At 45.3% G+C, this 21294-nt stretch overlaps 1 protein-coding gene across 1 annotated transcript in view; it reads right to left on the bottom strand.

Annotated features, from left to right (window-relative positions):
* The window catches only part of LOC143298274 (uncharacterized), a 36110-nt gene that overhangs the window by 779 nt on the left and 14037 nt on the right, over positions 1 to 21294 (bottom strand). The window contains exons 3-4 of the mRNA XM_076611091.1: positions 7052 to 7151; positions 6027 to 6172 (exon numbers count right to left, since the gene is read on the bottom strand). Coding sequence (XP_076467206.1) covers positions 6027 to 6172; positions 7052 to 7151 — 246 coding nt within the window. The remainder of the gene's footprint in view (positions 1 to 6026; positions 6173 to 7051; positions 7152 to 21294) is intronic.

Genomic DNA, 21294 nt, shown 5'->3' with positions numbered 1-21294 from the left:
CAGGCTGGCTAAACTAGGTGAGGGTAGCCGACAGGTCTCAAACCCTCGGTGAGTTAGGGCTTGTCTACCCAAGCATGTGAAGACTGGATCCGGCGGACTCTGCGGAAGAAACCTTCATGGTTCAACGGAGAGGAAGGTGGTTGCAGCAGAGCGCTGTGGAGTGCTGAGGGCAGGATGAGGCACACAGGACATCCTGGTCATCCACTGCATCTGTTTCCATCTCCAGTCGTCTTGACCTTGTCTTGCCACTGGATACAGACGGTCTCGGACAAGAGAGTGAGGTCGACGGTGCGCAACTCCTCCTCACTAAAAACAAAGTCATCGCGCAAGTCATCAGTCATCCTTCATCCCATACCATCATTTTCCCCAAGCCCTGTGGCGACAGGCGAGCGACGAAGTGACAGGTGTGGGTACCCTGGCAGTCGTAGCCGCGGACCTGCACACAGGCGGCTCAGGCCATAGGGTCGTTTTTCACCAACTGGAGCAGCGGTGGAGATCGGCAGCCCGCTGAGCGACTGAGCAGCCTTCTTCAGGACAGCACTGCTCACCTCCATGGCATGAGGAAGGGGCTAGAAAAGGTGCCCTAAACATTGCCTGCTCCACACCACCCTAGTCAGCATACCGCGGCTGACGGGGACCCTACTCAAGCGGTCGACACACAAAGGAAAGAAAGAAGAAAACAAGGAGCACCCCATTGACCATTGCCACATGGAACGTGCGTACGCTTCTGGACAGAGGCGACTCAGACAGACCACAGAGACGCACAGCACTCATTGTGAGTGAACTAGCCAGGTACAACATCGACATCGCTGCCTTAAGTGAGACCAGACTGGCAGAAGGCGAACTCTGTGAGCGTGGCGCAGGCTATACCTTCTTTTGGAGTGGTCGCGGACCTGAAGAGAGACATGAGGCTGGAGTTGGCTTTGCAGTGAAGACAACCATTGTTGGCAAGCTGGCTGGCCCCCCCTGAAAGGAGTGAACGATCGCCGGATGACGATGAAACTCCCTTCATGCAACGGGAAGAAGTTTACCACCACTGTCAGCGCCTACGCGCCCACCATGACCAATCCGGATGAGATCAAGGACAAGTTCTATGAGGCTCTGAATGCTGTCATCACCACTGTTCCCAACGCTGACAAGCTCATCATTCTTGGTGACTTTAACGCGAGAGTTGGCTGTGACAGCACCTCCTGGGAAGGCGTGATTGGGAAGCATGGGGTTGGTAACTGTAACAGCAATGGTCAACTACTTCTCCAGACATGTGCTGAGCATGACCTTCTTATCACAAATCACTGTCTTCTGCCTCCCTACCCGTAAAAGGACGTCATGGATGCATCCTCGCTCTGGGCATTGGCATCTCATCGACTTTGTCATCGTCAGGAAGAGGGACAGGCAGGGCGTACGAGTCACGAGGGCCATGTGCGGCGCCGAGTGCTGGACAGACCACCGCCTTATCGTCTCCAAACTCAACCTCCGCATCCAGCCCAAGAGACGGCCTCAGGGCATGAAAGCACCCAAACGCCTGAATGTCAACAAGCTGGAGCTAGGCAACATCAAGCAGAGCTTTGCTGACACCCTGGAGGAACGCCTTGAGTCCACCGTGCTGGACAACCAGAATGTGGAGGCAGCATGGGGCGCACTGCATGAGACGGTGTACAACACTGCCATGGAGTGCCTGGGGCCTTCTGCCTGGAAGCACAAAGACTGGTTTGATGAGAACTGCACTGAGATCAAGCAGCTGCTAGAAGACAAACGCTAATCCTACAGAGCCCACATTGAAGATCCCAAGTCACAGTCAAAGAAAGACATACTGAAGACTGCATGCAGCACCATCCAGCTGAAGCTGCGGCAGATGCAGGATTCCTGGTTGAGCAACAAAGCTGATGAGATCCAGGGCTTTGCAGACAGGAACCACATGAAGAACTTCTATAACAGCCTGAAAGAAGTCTACGTTCCCACCACCTCCGGATCTGCTCCGCTCCTCATTGCTGATGGTTCTACCCTGATCACTGACAAGGACGGGATCCTTGAGAGATGGGCTGAACACTTTGACAGCGTACTGAACCGCCCTTCCACCATCAACGATGAAGCCATCGATCGACTCCCCCATGTGCCAGTCAGTGAGTCGTTGGATGCCATTCCAACTTTGGAGGAGACCCAGAAAGCTATCCGTCTGCTATCCAATGGCAAAGCCCCTGGCTCAGACTCCATTCCATCTGAGGTCTACAAAGAAGGTGGTATGGCGCTGACTCAGAAGCTTCATCAGCTGGTCCAGCTCATCTGGCAGCATGAGGCAGTTCCACAGGACTTCAAAGACGCTTCCATCATACACCTGTACAAGCGCAAAGGAAATAGTCAGGCCTGTGACAACCATCGTGGAATATCTCTGCTGTCCGTTGCAGGCAAGACTCTGGCCAGAGTGCTACTCAACTGTCTCATAGCGCACCTTGAGCAAGGTCTCCTACCAGAGAGCCAGTGTGGCTTCCGGAAAGAACGCGGGACTATCGACTTGGTGTTTGCTGCCAGGCAGCTCCAGGAGAAGTGTCAGGAACAGAACGCCGACCTTTCTCCACCTATGTCGATCTGACCAAGGCCTTCGACACTGTTAGCAGAGAGTCATGGCGAAGTACGGATGTCCCAGAAAGTTCATCACCATCATACGGCAACTACACGATGGGATGCTGGCCCGAGTCCAAGACAACGGAGAGACTTCAGAACCATTCCCTGTCTCCAACGGACTCAAGCAAGGGTGTGTTCTTGCCCCCACCCTGTTCAGTCTCATGTTTTCAGCCATGCTGACAGATGCCTTCAGAGACGCTGACGTAGGCATTGGCATCAGGTACCACACAGATGGCTCACTCTTCAACCTCAGGAGGCTGCAAGCAAAAACCAAGGTGAGGACAGAAATCGTCAACAACTTCCTGTTTGCTGATGACTGTGCTCTCAACGCTGCCTCCGAAGCTGACATGCAACACAGCGTCAACAAGTTCTCTGCTGCCTGTGACAACTTTGGCCTCACAATCAGCACAAAGAAGACTGTGGTGATGCAACAGCCAGCTCCAGGAAAGCCTTACGTTGAACCAAACATCTTCATCAACGGGCAACGACTGAACGCGGTGGACAAGTTCACATACCTGGGCAGTACACTCTCTCGCACAGTTGTCATCGACGACGAGGTGAATGCCAGACTCGCCAAAGCCAGCGCTGCCTTCAGCAGACTCCAAAAGAACGTTTGGAACAGGAGAGCCATCACCCTGGAGACGAAGCTCAAAGTATACAAGGCCATAGTAGTTCTCACCACACTGCTCTACGGATGTGAATCATGGACGGCCTACAAACGCCACGCCAAAAAGCTGAACCACTTCCACACCACCAGCCTCAGAAAACTTCCCGGCATAAAGTGACAAGAGAAGATCCCTGACACAGAGGTGCTCACTCGTGCAAACTTGCCCAGTATCTACACCATCTTGATGCAGGCCCAGCTGCGCTGGGCAGGCCATGTAGTTCGCATGCCAGACCACCAGCTCCCCAAGAAACTGCTGTACGGCGAACTCCAACATGGCAAGCGCTCCCATGGAGGCCAAAAGAAGCGCTTCAAAGACACTCTGAAAGCTTCTCTGAAGGCCTTCAACATCAGCCACGACACATGGGAGCTGAATACAATGGACAGACCAAAGTGGCAAGCGCTCCCATGGAGGCCAAAAGAAGCGCTTCAAAGACACTCTGAAAGCTTCTCTGAAGGCCTTCAACATCAGCCACGACACAAGGAAGCTGAATGCAATGGACAGACCAAAGTGGCGTTCAGCTGTCCACAAAGGCGCCAAATCCTGTGAGGCCAACAGAATCACTGCAGCAGAGCAACACAGACAGGCCAGGAAAAGCAGGGCCAGCAAGTCCCTGACAGCCGCCACCATCCCCTGTCCACACTGCGTCAGAACCTTCCGGGCGCAAATTGGCCTGACCAGTCATCTGCGCACCCACAGAGCCCAACCCTCCCACCCCCAGGATGACTAGATGGGTCCTCGTCGATCCCGACGGACGAACCACCACACAGGGTGGAAAGAGGTCAGGTACAGTACAGGGCGGAACGTTGTCAGGGACATTAGTACAGAATGGGACGTGGTCAGAGACATCAGTACAGGGTGGAACGTGGTCAGGGACATCAGTACAGGGTGGAACGTGGTCAGGGATCATTAATACAATGTGGAACGTGGACAGGGACATTAGTATAAGGTGGAAAGTGGTAAGGGATATTAGTACAGGGTGGAACGAGGTCAGGGACATCAGTACAGGGTGGAGCGAGGTCAGGGACATTAGTGCAGTGTGGAACAGGGTCAGTGACATTAATACAGGGTGGAATAGTCAGGGACATCAGTACAGGGTGGAACGTGGTCAGGGACAGTACAGAGCGGAACGTGGTCAGGGACAGTACAGGGTAGAACGTAGTCAGGGACATTAGTACAGGGTGGAACGTAGTCAGGGACATTAGTACAGGATGGTACGTAGTCAGGGACATTAGTACAGGGTTTAACATAGTCAGGGACATTGTAACATGGCGGAACGTAGTCAGGGACATACGGACGGGATGGAACGTGGTCAGAGACATTAGAACAGGGTGGAACGTAGTCAGAGACATTAGTACGGGGTGGAACGTGGTCAGAGACATTAGTACAGGTTGGGACATAGTCTGGGATAGTACATGGCGGAACGTAGTCAGGGACATTAGTACAGGGTGGGACATGGTCAATGACATCATAACAGGGTGGGACGTGGTCAGGGACATTAGTACAGGTTGGGAAATGGTCAGGGACATTAGTACGGGGTGGGACATGGTCAGTGACATTATCACAGGGTGGGACGTGGTTAGGGACATAATTACAGGGTGGGAAATGGTCAGAGGCATTATAATTGTGTGGAATAAAATATGTGTATCTGTTTGGAATTTGTTTACTGCAATGAGTGTTTGATATAAACAAAAACACTTCAAGCCGAAATAGATCAACGAAAGTCAAAACTGAACTTGATAAAGTGGTTGATAACGTCCAATGCAACTAACTTTAATTACAACGTATGGAAAATATGTGTGATAACAAGGGAAATGGAATGATAAAAGAGTTTTACAGCAGAACCGACTGTTGTATTTCCAGTACATGTGCACTTCTTCTCAGACATTTACCATTCAAATTAAGCAAACTGTGTGATGACCCAGAAACAGATCTCATGATCGACAAGATGTTGTGTGCATTTATGTGTGGAGTTTATTTGTTTGCGTGGTTGTTTTCGCCTTTGTATTTGACTGTCTGTCTGGCATGTCTGCCCATTTCCTTTATTTCTGCTTGAAGTATAGGCTACTGCGAATATCAAAACGTGCATTATGAAATTATAATGAATAATTTAGATCATGTGAAGCACCCCAAGTACAGGGAAAGAACTTAATTAAAGAAATATTCTAGAAGAAAACTAAACCGCAGGATACGTACCCCTCAAGGGTCTTGAGTACCTCATACTGCAATGAGAGGAAATGAACATTATATGTTTCTTTCCATTACACACACACACACGTCATGTGACAAAAATATGTTTCTCAAGTGTAAAGACAACAATTATCTCATTCTTCTCAAACAAATCATTACAAATGAAGACGTTACCAGTTTCTTTAATAAATTAACTAACAACATATTGTACAAAGATGTATATCATTATCTCTCTTTGCGTGCACGCCAGTAAACAATATCCAACACAAAGAGCGGCCCCGTCACATTCGCATATTCATAATACAATAATATCACAAGAGTATTGTCATGATGTAAAAATTCACTGTTCAGTCTTAAAACAATGTACTTTCCATCATTTATGCCCCACCCCCGTTACGTACAAACATCATTCAAGTCTTTTTTACTTGACAAGTAGTACTCTCCCCCCCCCCCCCCCCTCTATCCCCCCTCCCTCTCTCTCTCAAATTCTCTCTCTCTCTCTCTCTCTCTCTCTCTCTCTGATGTACAGCAATCTAATATACTGGTACTAACCTGTTTTCGCACCTGGTATCGGTCAGTGTGCATCATGACCCCCCTCTGCCCTGTGAAGTTGTACTCGTATCCTCCGAATGTATCCTGGTGCCGTTTGGGGATGGGGATTTTCTTCAGCATGGTGGAGGACCTGCAGTCCCCGTAGCCTGTGTTAGTTCAGGCAGCTACAACTACACTTATTTCAGCGATGACCAAAACACATCGTCAATGTAATCATCTTCTTCTTCGGCGTTGTTATCAAAACATCACAGTCCTCCTGAAAATAGTCATCGTCGTCTTCATTGCCCTTGACGTATCATCATTGTCCTAGCTATGGTTAGTGTCACTGTCATCATCATCTGTTTTTCTGCCCAATCTTCCACATCGTTTAAGTGGTATTACATTCATGTTGTTTAACAAGTACAATCTCCCATTGACAGCTGCACCCGAGCTTCATCTACAAGGCCCGAGAGATAAATATCCTCCAGTGCTGGTCAGGAAATTTTTAGCAGCATTCTCAGAGACGCGTCATTAAACAGGATAAGAATCGACTGTGTGGCCCCAGTATTCCCATTTGAACTCACAGCATATTCAACCCAAGAATACAACGTGCAACGTAAGGCCATCTTTAAATGGTGGAACATGATCACGATCATTTTGTTTAGCGTAGTGTCGAAAACGGCAGAATCAAGCAGCAAACAGGATCGTGCTAGGGTCCCCGCAGTAAACATCAAAGCAAACAGCACTAAGCCGACAGTCTGCAGCCCGAGAGAAAAGTTGCAACATTTTTGTCACAGAAGATGACAGACAGCGACTACTGCACATGTCATGAAGGATGCTGGACAGTGGTCAACGCATTCTGATGTATCAACATCAGGCCTGACTAGAGTATGATGGTGCTCTTTCTCCTACACGGCAAGAATGTCATAAAATATTAGTACGAGCTGTGTAGCCAAGTCGTTCGTTCATGGCCAATGTATCACAGCCAAGAGGACAGCAGAAGTCATGATGTGTTTGATGGCGGACACTGAGGTAATTGACAGTACTCACATGAAGTTGGAGGCATGAGGGCACAGGTTCGGGGTTGACGAAGTAGTCTGTCCCTTCCATGGTGGTGGCACGGTCATGTTGCCCCATCCGGCTGGCCTGCACCACACACACTAGCATCAGCACTGTTACCACCAATACAACACGTATCATAATTACACTGTGTCAGTGCTTTCTAGTTCAGCCCCGCACAGACAAGTACGTACATCAGTTATCCGATTTTTCTTTTCTCTCGCATCCAATTCAAAACAGCATTTTATGTTTTGAAATGTATTCTATTTTCATCCATCTGTATCAATCTAAGCCAATATCGTACGCACTAAACAGCAGAAATTTACGGATATCAATAAGTTTCACCGCATACATCGTCATTTGGGATATGCATATTTTCAACTGGCTGCACTTGGAAATCAAACATTTTCAGAAACAGATTCAGGGAAGTATTCTCTGGTGAATATACTCTTGTCGTGATACACAACAATGCGTTTTTTGCCCTTCTAGTGAGATCTTTGCACGCTGAAATGAGGAGTTTGTAATATACTCCCAGTTTGGTTAAATATACTTACCATGTCTTTCAAACTATGTAAACCAGGCCCACTTGTTTACTCCTCTTGGTCTAAAATTTCACGGCAGCTCAGTGATAAGACGTCTCTTTGCTTTTAATAATAATGCGTGCCTCATGAGCTCTCAGAATCAAGCAGCTAAGGAACTGAGAACGCCTTAGGTTCCGACCCGGTTTCCGAACCACGTAGGGCAGGATCAGGAAGTATGGAAAAGTATAACTGCTACAGCTTGCTCCAGTCCAGAGAAAAAGCATTCGCTGCCCAAGCTGCCGGGTCTGAAACCGGTGCGACAGAAATTCAGTCTTCTATTGACCCCGTAGCAAAAAGAACCACCATCTGTGGAGACCACTGAAGGTGTCCCTACTGTAGGTCTTCTACCTGCTGCAAGCGCCTACCCCAGGTTGGCACTGCCGTTATATGTCTTGTTGAGAGCTCAGTGTGCCCCCCATTTTGTGCTCACGTAACACGCAACAGTTGTGTTGTCCGAATCAGAATTAGAATCCAGAATCAAATTTAAATGTCATTAAACCTTAACAGACACGCATGCAAAGTCACATGTATCACGCACAAAAAGTAAAACAAGTAATGATAATAAAGATTAAATATTGAACAAGAGATTGAAAATACTCCTGTATGCTATGGTGTTTTTGGCAGCAGTTACTGATAAATTATCCAAACAGTCCCAGAAGTTTGTCTTTCAGTATTAGCTGACTGGGTTTAATAATCTTTGGAAGGTATTTTTTAATTTTGTGTATGGATTCTATTTTTAATTTCTTTGTATGATTATATTCCCTCCTTCCCATCTCTACCGTCTGAAGATATCACACTAACTGACCAGTGCCCTTGTGGACACAGGCCCCCTCCCATATCCTGCAATCCTGCCCCACCTTCGATGCTCTGAGACGCCAGGCACGGCCCAGCCCTTCGGAGCTCCAGGAGAAACTAGAGGGGATCGGCGGGGGTCCCTGCGACTGGACCGCGGACTTCGCCGTCCTGACCGGACTGAAAATCTAGCGTGGCCAGAGAACGCGGAAGAAGAGAAGTATAATTCGCAGTCCATTTAAGAAATGATATTCATCCTCTATTGTTTAACATTGTAAACATTGTTTCCTTTCTAAACATAATGTCACTTCTTTCGGAATGTTGAAATATCTACCTTTTTCTATTGCTAGATCATGACAGGATATTTTTGATTGCACAATGATTGGTTGTGGTTTTTATTGTTAAGATATCCTTCAAGCAAATAAGTTTCGGTTCTGTATTTATGAGTGATTTTATTACAAAACAGTAGTTTAGAATTATTTTCAGATTTGTTTCTCTTCCAATATGAAACATATCCATATTCTAGTTTATTTCATTATAACGTGGCTAAGTCTGTGAATATTGAATATTGACTGATTATTCAAACACGTGTCTTAAACCACTATTTGTGATATAATTCCAACAAAGTTAATCCATGTTGCGCTGTTTTGTTTCCTCTGTAATGCAAGTCGCCATACACAAGTTTGATGTACGAATTTGCTCATGCCTCTGTTAAGTGAAACCAAAATTTTGTAATTTAACTAATCACTTTCAAGTTATAGCTAAATTTGTGGCTTTCTTTTGTGACTCCCAATATTTGTTTTAAAGTTTAAATGAACATACTAATGTGGAAATTTGTTCATGAGACAATGGTTATATAGTTTGTCAAAGGTAAAAGTATCATCTACTTTTTCACACAATTAGGGAACCATATTTCTGCCTCCATACGTTAGTATTAGTGAAACGAGACTATCAAACAATTTTGATACATGTATGCTTGTTTTATTCTTGAAGTTCTTTTAAGAAAGAGATATGCCTTCATTACCTTGCTTTCCAGTTGTTCCGTAGCCTTTTCAGAATTACCTGATTTATGGAATAGATTCCAAATATTTATACTGTTGAGTTGTTTCTATGACTTCTGTTCCACATTTTAAAATATTTGAGCTCGTGGTTCTGATCTCGAAAATATGACTGCTTTCTCTATTAATTTGAATTCCCCATTGCTTACAATACAAGTGTAAACTGGTTTAGTTTTAACTGCAGGCCATGTTTAGATTTTGAAAATGGTACTAAGTCATCAGCATTTAAAATACAAGAGATACTTTTATTTTGAGAAAGACTATTGCTGGCGAATCGTTATCATGGAGCCAATCAACAATATCATTTATAAATATATTGAATGATGTGGGGGCTCAGTGTATTTCCCTGTAGTACCCTCTGTGAACGAAGATGAAGGGAGAATCCATTTTCATTACGTGTGCAAACGTTTGTGTCTGTATACATACTTTTTTATCAAATTGAAGCACATACCTCGTATACCTTTTCTTTTTTTCATATTATTTTTTGTTATAGTTTTGTGATCCTACCTGCGTGTGAAATGCTATCAAAAAGCTTTTTTGAAGTCTACGAAACATGCGTGTGATCTGTTCTTTCGATTTTATTTATGGTGTAATCAACTACTTTTTCAACACAAAAATATGGTCCGTAGTTCTAAACCTTTTCTAAATGTAGCCTGTTCCTTTACAAGTACTTGTTTGATTCTTAATAATCATTTAATCTGCCTTCTGTGGATTAGGCAAAGTATATTACTTAAAGAACAATTGATAGCTATTTTAATCCATAATTCTTTGGGTTTGATTTATCGCCCTCTTTATGAACTGGGATAGATATCCCATTTTCAAAAATCCCGGAAAACATCAGTTTATGAACATAACAAGTTCCTGTTTTGATTGTAGGAAGTAAGGTCTGGTAAGACAGCTTTAATTATCTCATTTCTGATGTCTGTCTGTGTGTCCGTTGTAAACTTTAACATTGCCATTTTCTCTAGAAGTCTGCCAAAATACCAATACCAAATTTTGGCTCAAACATAATAAGAAAAAAATCTTCACAGTCATACCAATAATACGTTGTAACCTCTCCCCGAATTAAGCCGTACTTCGGATAATTAACGGTTTATTTCATTTACATTCGGTCCGAAATCCGAAAATTTAAAAAACTGCTTCCACTGAGTTGCTAAAGTAGTTTTGGGTTTGGTAAGGGGACGACATGAACCCTCGTTTTTTTCTTGTTCAAAGGTTAAAGGGAAAGAACACATACAATGATAAATACCTGCACCATCAATGTGTATACTGCATATGAAATATATAAAGTGGACACTGAATTAACTGGAGTAAACATAAAAGAATAAAGGCAAGGCCTTCAAGACTCACTCATGATACACACTTAAAAAAAATAAAGATAGTAATAATAAATTAATAATGAAACTACCAACTATACTACTACGATGAAAAATAATATTAACAATAATAATTAAGAAGAAAAACTTATAAAAATCAGTTTATTTTTAAATGTGTTTCTCTATTCGTCACAGTAATCAGGTAACCTTAGCGTTAAAAAAAAAGGCTTCACAGCATGGATGTTCGGGTCGAGAATGAGTGGTTTATGCATTAGGCTAATGCAGGTTCAACAATGACGTTTAAATATTTTTATTTAAGCATGGTACTTTTGGCGGAATAAATCGACAAGGGTGATCGAAGTGATAACGCCGTTTAAATCATGTTATGTTGGTATGTTTCGGGCATTTAAGAATTTCCTTCAAGTCAAGGTATAGGAGACGTTTCCATCGCCTCAAAAACAATGCAATAAGTGCCCCCTTTTTTATATAATCATAGATCTGCAGAGATCCGTGCACGACAACTCTTTACTGAGAGAAACTTCGACACCATCCATACAATTTATCTTTTCTGTTCATCCATGCTTATTTAAGAAATTCTTTAATTCGCCAATAAAAGAGACTTTGCCATCGCGTCAGGCTTTGCAACATGTTTCGTCAAGATCTGCACAGACCATGAAGTGTAGACAAGAGCTGACCTTAACTTCATTGAAATGGTTTATCAGATTTTCTGTTATGTTCATTCTAGTTACTTCAGGTCCACTCTAGATAGAATATTCAAATGTAGTATATCGTCACTAATGTAGGTAGTGTCACTGTATGTGTTCTGTCCAGAATTTGATTTCTTGCTTTTAATTGCGAACAAGAAAACGAGGTCATGGTGCCTTCTTACAAAACATTGCCTTCGTTCAGGCACCTGCAAAAGGGATAACAGACTTTTCGGAATCAGGAACAACCATCAACGAAATAAACGTTAATGATCCGGAAATACGGTTAAATTCGGGAGACGTACAGCCACTATTGGTATGACTGAAGATATTTTTCCGACCATGTTTAGGCCAATTTGGTGTTGGCAGACAAAGTATTTATAGAGAAAATGGCAATGTTGAAGTTCACACACACACCACACACACACACACACACACACAACCAACTACTGTGTTATAACAGAGACTCACTTTGTTTACACAAGTGAGTTAAAAAAAAAGTGAATTGATTGTTTCTTTCAGTCCGTTGCAGACTGGTTCATGCAGATGTAGAGATCTACCATGTGTTGCGATGTGCTTGCAACGTCTCCTTTACTGCCGAAAGAAAGAATAATCTAGATAAAAAAAACACACAAAAAACACGAATTGAACGGCATTATTACGGGCCAGTACAATCACGTCTACTTATCATCTAAGAAGAAAACAAAAACATTGCTTTGACTATCAAATTTCGTCAAATGATGTAGATGCACCACAGCAGTGGGGATTTGGTCTGCTTGCTTTGGAACTGAACATGCATGGTTCGATCCGCTCGCATGCCTTTCTTCTTTTCTTTCTCCCGAAGCTTGTCTTATATATCATATTTAATACAGAACACTTTCTAATGATTTTTTTCTTTTTTCTTTTTTAATTTCTCCTTTTTTTCTCAGTCATTTTGTTATAGTTTTTCTCTTATGAAAGTATTTGTGGTGTAGATTTTTGTTAACGGGTTTCTGTTCAAACCATTTAAACAGATTTAATTCTTTGCACTGTAAACATTCTTTGTCAAACCATCTGTTATTATGTCGCCTAATCTCCTTAGACTTTTAATTCTGCATGTAAGACTTTTTTCTTTCTTTGCTGCTTCTTGCAATATTTATGTAAATTCATCTGATGATGGAGTCTCCCGTCGGTCCGACGGATGAGTAGGCAGGCAGGCTTATCTGGTCGGTGTGTGTCCTCATATGGAGAAGAGGCCGATTCTGGATACGCAGCACTTCCCACAGGTGTTTGCAAAGGAAAACGTCTCCAGAAGTTGAGCCCTGCTTCCTTCGCTCACGCTTCTCCTTAACTGCCAGCGTTCTCTTGTTTTCAAACGACTTTATGCCACTAGAGCACAGCATCCTCCAGCGACAGCGGTTCAAGGGCATCAGTTTCCCAGGAAGCGATGTCTATGTCACAGGCTCTGAGGTTTGTCTTCAAGGTGTCCTTGAAGCGCTTGCAGGGTCTTCCACGTTCACGGTGGCCTTACTTCAGCTGGCCATACAAAAGCATCTTCGGGATCCTGCTGTCCGTCATGCAGACAACGTGTCCTGTCCAGTATAGCTGGCACTGGATCAGCAGGTTTTCGATGCTGGGCAGGCCGCTCTTCTCTAGGACCTGGAGGTTGGAGACCCTGTCAATGCACTTTATGCCGAGGATCTTTCGAGGCATCTCTGGTGAAAACTGCTCAAGTTGTTTGAATGTGACGGCGATACGTCGTCCATGTTTCACAGCAGTCAACAAGGTGGTTGGCACAACAGCTCTGTAGGTTTTCATCTTGATGCTGAGCCTGATGCCTTTGTTGTTCCACAGCCTGTGTGTTGAGTCTGCCAAAGGCGGAGCTGGCTTGGCAATGCGCAGCGTCACATTCTGCATCAAGGGCTCCCGTTGCTGCATAGGGTGCTGCCCAGGTAGCAAAACTTGTCCACTGACTTGATCTCTGTGTCATTGATCTGATCTGTAGGTGGGGGGAAGGCACTGGCGTTCTGTGAGCTAGCTGGTTGGGTACCATGGACTCGGTCTTGCTGAGTCATCAGCGAAGAGGAATTCTCTCAACAGTGCCTCAAACACCCTGGACCTGGCGTGGAGTCGCTGCAAGTTGAAAAGTTTGCCATCTGTGCGAAACTGAATGTAGTGCCCCGGTCACAGTCTTGGAAGGCGTCAATCAGCATGGCAGAGAAGCGAATGGAGAAACAGTGTGGGTGCCAGGTCGCAGCCCTGTTTCACTCCACCTTTACCACAGGGAAACGGATCGACATGTCATTATTTTCTGTTACTCTCGCCCTGCATGCCCATCGTGGAAAGCCGCAATCAGCTGGGTTAGGCTCTGGGCAGCCGAAGTTTAGGAGGATCTTCCACAGACACGGCGGTTTCACTGTGTCCAAGGCCTTAGTCAGGTCTACAAAGACCATGTGGAGCTCCTTGTTCTGCTCACGGCACTTCTCTTGCATCTGGTGTACGGCAAACACCACGTCACATGTTCCCCCTGTGTGAGCGGAAGCCACACTGTGCTTCAGGGATGACTGTGATGGAGACATGGTCAACCAGTCTGTTCAGTATGATGCGGGCGAAAATTTTGCCGGCGATGCAGAGGGAGAGAGATTCCACGGTGGTTATCGCAGGATGTTTTGTCTCCCTTCCGTTTGTAAATGTGGACAATAGAAGGATCCTTGAAAATCTGTGGGACCTCCCCTCTCTCCCAGATAGACTGGAACAGGGCGGCCAGCTTGTCTGTCAGCACCTCGCCTCCATACTTGTAGATGTCAGCCTGGATTCCATCTGCTCTTGGTGCTTTTCCTGACGTTGTCAGCTTCAGGGCCTTCTGGGTCTCGACCTTGGTGGGAGGGGCAGCTAGCGAGTCACTGACTGGTAGCTGTGGGAGGGCTGCAATTGCCTCGTCTGATACAGACGAGTCTCTGTTGAGGAGGGTGTTGAAGTGTTCTGCCTAGCGGGCAAGGATGTCTTTCTTGTCTGTCAGGAGGGTGGTCTGGTCCAAGGCTCGGACAGGGGTTGATCCTGTGACTCTCGGCCCCAAACACAGCTCGGAGACCATCATGAAAGGTCTTCATGTCATGAGCATCAGCAGCAGACTGAAACTCTTCAGTCTTTCTCTCCCACCAGTTGTTCTTCATCTCACGCAGCCTCTTCTGTACAAGTTGCTTGGTTTGCAAGAACTGGTTCTCCTTCCTCTGGCAGTCTTTATCGGAATATGATCCTGATGCTGTATATGCAGTGTGTTCAGGAGCTTGGAGATTCCAGAGTCGTTCTCGTCAAACCAGTCTTTGTGGCTCCTCTGTACAAAGCCGAGTGTATCAGCTGCTGCTGTGTACACAGCATCTCTAAAGGTGCTCCATACCTCTTCTACATCAGTCGATGCAGGAATTTCTTGGAGAGCTACTTGGATTTGCTGCTGCAGCACGTCCTTGGTGATAGGGAGGCGGTGGATGTTCAGCTTCCTAGGGGGTTTCTGCCTGGCTGGTTGGAGCTTGCGTGCAAGTCTGATGTTCATCTTGTTGCGTACCAGGCGATGGTCGACCAACAGACTGCTCCTCTCATGCAGCGTGTAATGGAAACATCACCTCTATCCCTCTGCTGGACAATCACATTAGTCCAGCATGAGCCATTGCTTGAGCGGGGTGTGCATCCATGTGTTCTTGTACTTGTCCGCTTTTTGGAGAGGGTGTTGGTAATGGTCAGTCCATGCTGCGCGCAGAGCGAGAGCAAAAGCAGTCCGTTGGAGTTGCACATGCCAGTGCCGTGCTGTCCTAGGACTTTTGGCCACGAGGAGAAGTTCACGCCGACGCGGGCATTGAAATCCCAAGGATGATCAGCCTGTCCCTTCTGTCTACCGCTGAAATGGTGCGGCTGAGCTCCTCGTAGAAAGCTTCTTTGATGTCATCAGGGTTGGTCATCGTCGGGGCATAGCAGCTGATGACTGTGGCGAAACGATCCTTGAACAGCTTCAGACTACAGGGTCATCAGCCTGTCGTTTATCCCACGTGGAAGGCTGTCAAGCTGTCGTGCAAGTTTGGTTTCGTATGGCAAAGCCCACACCTGAGGTTCTTGGGGTGCCATCTGGCTTCCCGATGCAGTAGAAGGTGTAGTCCCCTCCAACATCCTCCAGCTGGGTTTCACCCGCAAGCCTGGTTTCGCTCAGGGCTGCTATATCCACCTGGTAGCAATCATGCATTCTAGCAATGAGCGCTGTGCGTCTTTCTGGTCTGTCGTCTCTGTCTAAGAGGGTGCGAACATTCCAGGCACCCAGAATCAGGGCATGACTCCTGGTTTTTTTCTTCTGTTTTCGACCGCTATTGTTGGATCTCCAAGTAGGTGTGGTTTCCCACTAGGTACTTGGTGAGGCAGGCTTTGTTTGGGGATCCTTTTATCTCCCCTTCCTCATGTTGGAAGAGCAGTGCTGTCCCTAAAAAGGGCTGCTCTGACACTGTGGGAGGATACGGGCGCCGCATCTGCCCCAGTCTACGGCAGACGACCATCACCCCACAGCCGCCTGCGTGCAGAGTCGTGACTAGGAACTGCCAGCAGCATCCTCTGCCTGTCCTCGTTACCACTTCTCCATCGCCACAGGGCTTGGAAAAGCTGGGTGTTGAAGGGCTAGCTCGTCGTTCCGACATTAGCCTGGTTGCCTGACCAGCACAGGTGACTTTTTTTTTAGTGGGGAGGAGTTGTGCAGTCCCTTCCCCACTCTCTCGCCTACCGACGCTCACAGTCCCACAGGTGCAGGTACTGCCACGTGTAGGACGGCGTCGGCAGGTGCAGGTTTTTTTCTTCGGAGCTCCTTCTCCTAGGGGAACTTCCAGCCAAGGATAAGAGCTCCCCCTGCTCTTTGGTCATCCTCTTCCGCCTTCACAGCCGTTGGGAAAGGTTTCCTCCTCCGCCTGGTCCGTCGTTGGGAGGCTTCACATGCGGCAGGCAGTACTGGGTTACATGGTACCAGTAGCTAGGGCTATGCCCCTGACCTGACACACATCTATTACTGTATTAATCATAGAGTCTGTACTGGTACTGTTAGGAAGTTGAGTATTCAAAATATCATCAATATAGTTTCATCGTTTTTTGGGGTTGTTGTTTTTGTTTGTTTGTTGTTTTTTATTCATTTCTGGTAATGCTAGGGCTATCTTAAGTATCATTTTGGAATTTTCGTCCCCAGAAAAAGCAACATCTTTAAAGGGATTGTTAACATGACTAACACCTTCTTCCACAGAAACATGTGATTTATTTCGTAACCTATGGCCAGTTTCTCTCTGTGGATAGAATGACTGATCTTCAGTGACAAGGGGCAGTGATCTGAATAGGGAGTAAGATTATCAGCTTTCTTCCAGTGACATTTGTAAAATGTTTTGAGAACAGAGAAAGTAATCAACCACACTACTTCCCTTTGGTGTATAGCATCTCCTTAACCTTGTTGAGTCAATCTCCAAATGTTCTGCCATTGAGAATGCTTTGGTTGATGTCTGTACAAACAGAACTAAGTTTTCCCCCATTCTTGTGGACAGTGCGATCCATTGAGCACCAAAATGTGACTGGATGGAACATATAATCATCGGGTAGTGAATACATATTGTTATCTGTTATCTCCATCCATTTGATTGAAGTCGGGTGTTATAGCACTCCTGGCATTAAAGTCTCAAAATAAAATAACATTTCCTTCGAGTTGATAAACTGACGAGGTCAGATTCAACTCTGTCCCATATACTGTTTGGGGGGTGGGGGTGGGGGTCGACTGCCTGCTGCCCGAAGAGGAGCCTGACCTGTCCACACTGGTCCTCCGTGCGCCGCTGGTCAATCTGGACTGCTGCAGAGAGTCAGTCTTCGCAGGTCCAGGGCCGGGATTTCGCTTCACATCTCCACACCTCAGAAGTGTATTGCCCCATAACATCAGAGTGAGGAGCAAACCCAGCACTACACCGTCTACACGACAGGGCGGAGTCAACGTGGCCAGCTTCATTGCCCATTGCTCTTTGGTCCTCTTGGCAAAAAGCAGCCACACCTAGCCCTGAATAGTAAGGCAGCAGATGACACGGTCCTTCACCAATCTATCGGCAAAACTGCAAAACAGCACTGCTGCTGTCCGTCAAAAATGTGAAAGTTTCACCGAGCTCCTTCGATGCGATTTTCTCGTTCGAAGACTGTTCACGGCCCCTGAGAGAGAGGCATAAAAATATTTTTTAGGAAGAGGAAAGAGTTTTTTTCTACATATTTTTTTCCACCTCAGAATTGGAATGTTTCGTTTTGTTTCCGTCTCTACTTTTGGCAACAGCCATCCGTGACCTGAATTTCTCACTGGAGTAAAACTGTTGGATGAATACACGAAACAGATATTCGATACCTCATAGCACTCGCAGTGTGTCATTACGAGTCACGGAAAGAAACGTCGTTTGCAGCTCTGGTGGACAAAATAAACAGAGTTCGGTTACTTCCAACGCTGCACAATACAAGGATTTTTTTTCTGTCTCAGTTGCATGTATGTCATCGGGTACTTTTATTTTGGCGCATCAACATGCATTTTTCATTGGTTGTTTTTTTCACATGATTTTATAGTCATCATGTCTGAGTTTGGACATTTAATCAATCACTTTTAATGTACGATAAATGTAATGTAATGTCTGGTTGTTTTTAAATGACCTTGTGTATTACTCAGTGCTGTCCTTACTGTACATATACAGTTACACGCATTATATATGTGTATATCCGGTGTCCCCCAAAAAGTGAACCGCTTTTTGACAAATATTTTCTCAGCGATAGAGACCGAATTTATTGAAAATGTTTACACAGTAACCTTAAGTCTACAAAATATCTAAAAGTTCGGACGCAAATTATGGCTACTTGCAGCAGACTGATCGAAGACTTCACTTCAAAGCCAAAGGGTCAGTTTTACAATAGATATGCAAATTCAATATCATATAAAAGAATGAGCTATTTCAGACCACTCTCTCTCTCTCTCTCTCTCTCTCTCTCTCTCTCTCATACACACTCAAGCGCGCGCGATGTAACAAGTTTGAGCATAACACTGAGCGAAACAGTTGTCGCTTGCCAGTAACCATAGAGCATAAAGCCCCCTGAGGGGCATGTGTCCTTTGACAACTGTAGGTAGAAATATTAGGGTGTTTCTTCGTCCTTTACCACCACCTCCCCCAGCTTCTTCCTATCCCATCAGATTGTATATCTTATAAGATATTAAATGCATTGCTAGACATAATTCAACGTCAAGCAAAGTTTCGGTCTCTTCTGGAGCGATAAGAATGGTTTGCGCATGTATACACGCTTGCTAACATGCAGAACTGGGCAGCAGGACTAAGACAGACAGTGTGGTGGTGTCCTCAACAATGTACCCCACCTGATCTTCGTGTTCCAGGAAACGGAGGTCAAGGCGGAGAGTAGTGGTGTTCAGGCATATATTGTCGCAACATTTGAGTCTGATGAAATCGGATTGTGCATGCGTGTGTATGCGCGCGCGCGCGTGCGTGTGTATGCGCGCGCGCGCGTGCGCGTGTGATGTGTGTGTGTGTGACATGCTGGATTTAATTAAATAAGGCCAACAGAAAATTGTGTCATGAATCTCCCCCCACGATCCATGTGTGATGATTTATGACAGTGGCTGTATTGTGGTGGTATATCTGTATGGCAGTGAGGTGACGGTGTATACCAACACCAGGCCTCCCCGAGTGGCGTGCTACACAGCTCACTCCGACACCAACTCTTATCGGAGAGCTGAAATCTGTTTCGAGTGGAAATGAGCAAATCACATTTCGACAATTTTGAGAGAGAGAGAGAGAGAGAGAGAGAATACGAATATCGAATTATCGATATGGCCCCACACTGAAAGGGCGAATAGAAATAAACATCAGTAACATTTACTTTAAAAAAAAGTAAAATAAATAAATAAATAAAAGGCACTAGCCGCCGTGGCGAAGTGGTTTGCGTCGCGGACTGACGGCTGGGAGGACGAGGTAGGTGATTTTCGGCCTGCGGCCGGCTCCTAACCGGAGCTGGGTGTGCTATGGGCTTAAATGTTTAAATGAAAAGACTGGGACCACGCAGTCGATTATCATCCACTTCACGGATGCCTGTTGCTGTACAAAATGTCAAAACGAGTAAAATGTCACAAGAGCGACATTTTGTACCGTGTTCGCGGTACAAAATGTCAACGGTACAAAGTGTCGCAATTGGACATTTTGTACCGGTGTGCGCGGTACAAAATGTCACAGCGTCACAATTTGTACATCTGTGACATTTTGTTCCACATTATCGTATATTTATGTCAACTGCGGTGGAATTTGTCACCCATTAATAGACTGTTTTCTATCGGTTCTGACTAGTCAGTTGTGCAAGGTACAGTTGAGAAGGTGAGTAAACAATGACCACTACCACACAGGCATATAATTATTGCATAGTGGTTAAGTTGTCTGCCTGAGGAGTGGAAGCTCCTCAGTTTCATCCCCGGCTGAGACAAAACAATGACTTTAAAATTTGTATTCTAGCACGTGCCAGTGATCACTTTGTTGTAAACTTGCATGTTTTGACAGTTTCTTTAAGTCTAGTTAGTATTTCAGTTCATGGCACGATGCAGAGGACCAGTGCTCACTATGACGTAATTTGCAGATTTTGACTATTTAACAGTTTATTAGTCTCCCGAGTACTTCTGTACCTTGTACAATGCAGATGACCAGGGTCAGTGACAATTTCCATCAATCATTTTGACCTAAAATGTCAGATATTGATTGTTAACAGCTTACTGCTGTCTGCAGAGATTTTCTGTACCATGTATAATGCAGATGACCTGTGGTTAGTCTCACTGACTAGTAAAACGTAAAATTAGAGATTTTCACTCTCACATAACTTCTTTTAGTCTCCTGGGTATTTCTGTACCTTATTGAATAACCGCCTCGGTGGCCTTGGGGTTAAGGCGTCCGCCTCGAGAGCGGTAGGTCGTGGGTCAAACCAAGTCAAAGACTTAAGAATAGGCAATAAAACAGCTGTCCCGCCCGGCGCTTGCCACTAAAGGAAACAGTGTCAGGACTAGTCGGCCCGGTGTCAGTATAATGCGACTGTGTGGGATGAGTTGGCTGGAACTGCTCCACCATCCTTGAGTGGGTGCCCTCTCCGTCTAAGCATACCCGTGATGAGATCGCCTGGTTGCGGAAAGGCACGTTAAACCCCAATCAACAAGCAAATAAACCTTATTAAATGCAGATCGCCTTTGACCAGCGGTCATCTCCATTGTACAAAGTACAGAAGAACTCAGGATACCCTAATAAGCTGTTAAAATTAATAGTCAAAATCTGTACATTCATCAAACTCGTCATTGTCATTGACCGCTGGTCATCTGCATTGTACAATGTACAGTAGTGCACAGGAGACACTAATAAGCTGTTAAATAGTCTAAACCTGCAATTTCATCAAAGTGACCACTGGTGAACAGCACTAACCACTGGTCATCTGGTTTTTTTACAAGATGCAGAAATTTTCTGGTGACAGAAATAAGCTGTTAAGAGTCAAATCTGGATTTTTTAAGTGACTAATGGTCATTGTCACTGACCACCGGTCATCTACACGTACAAGGTACAGTAGTACCCATGACACACTGTTAAATAGTCAAAATTACAAGGTACAGTAGTACTCATGACACACTGTTAAATAGTCAAAATCTGCAATTTACGTCAAAGTGATCTCTGAACTATGCTGGGATATCAATTTTAAAATCTTTGGTTTGACTCAACTGGAGATCGAACTAAATAAGA

The sequence above is a fragment of the Babylonia areolata genome, chromosome 23, assembly GCF_041734735.1.
Source record: "Babylonia areolata isolate BAREFJ2019XMU chromosome 23, ASM4173473v1, whole genome shotgun sequence".
NCBI classification, from domain to species: Eukaryota; Metazoa; Mollusca; class Gastropoda; order Neogastropoda; family Buccinidae; genus Babylonia; species Babylonia areolata.
The sequence above is the reverse complement of the archived record's forward strand: the minus strand, read 5'-3'. Positions and strand labels throughout refer to the sequence as shown.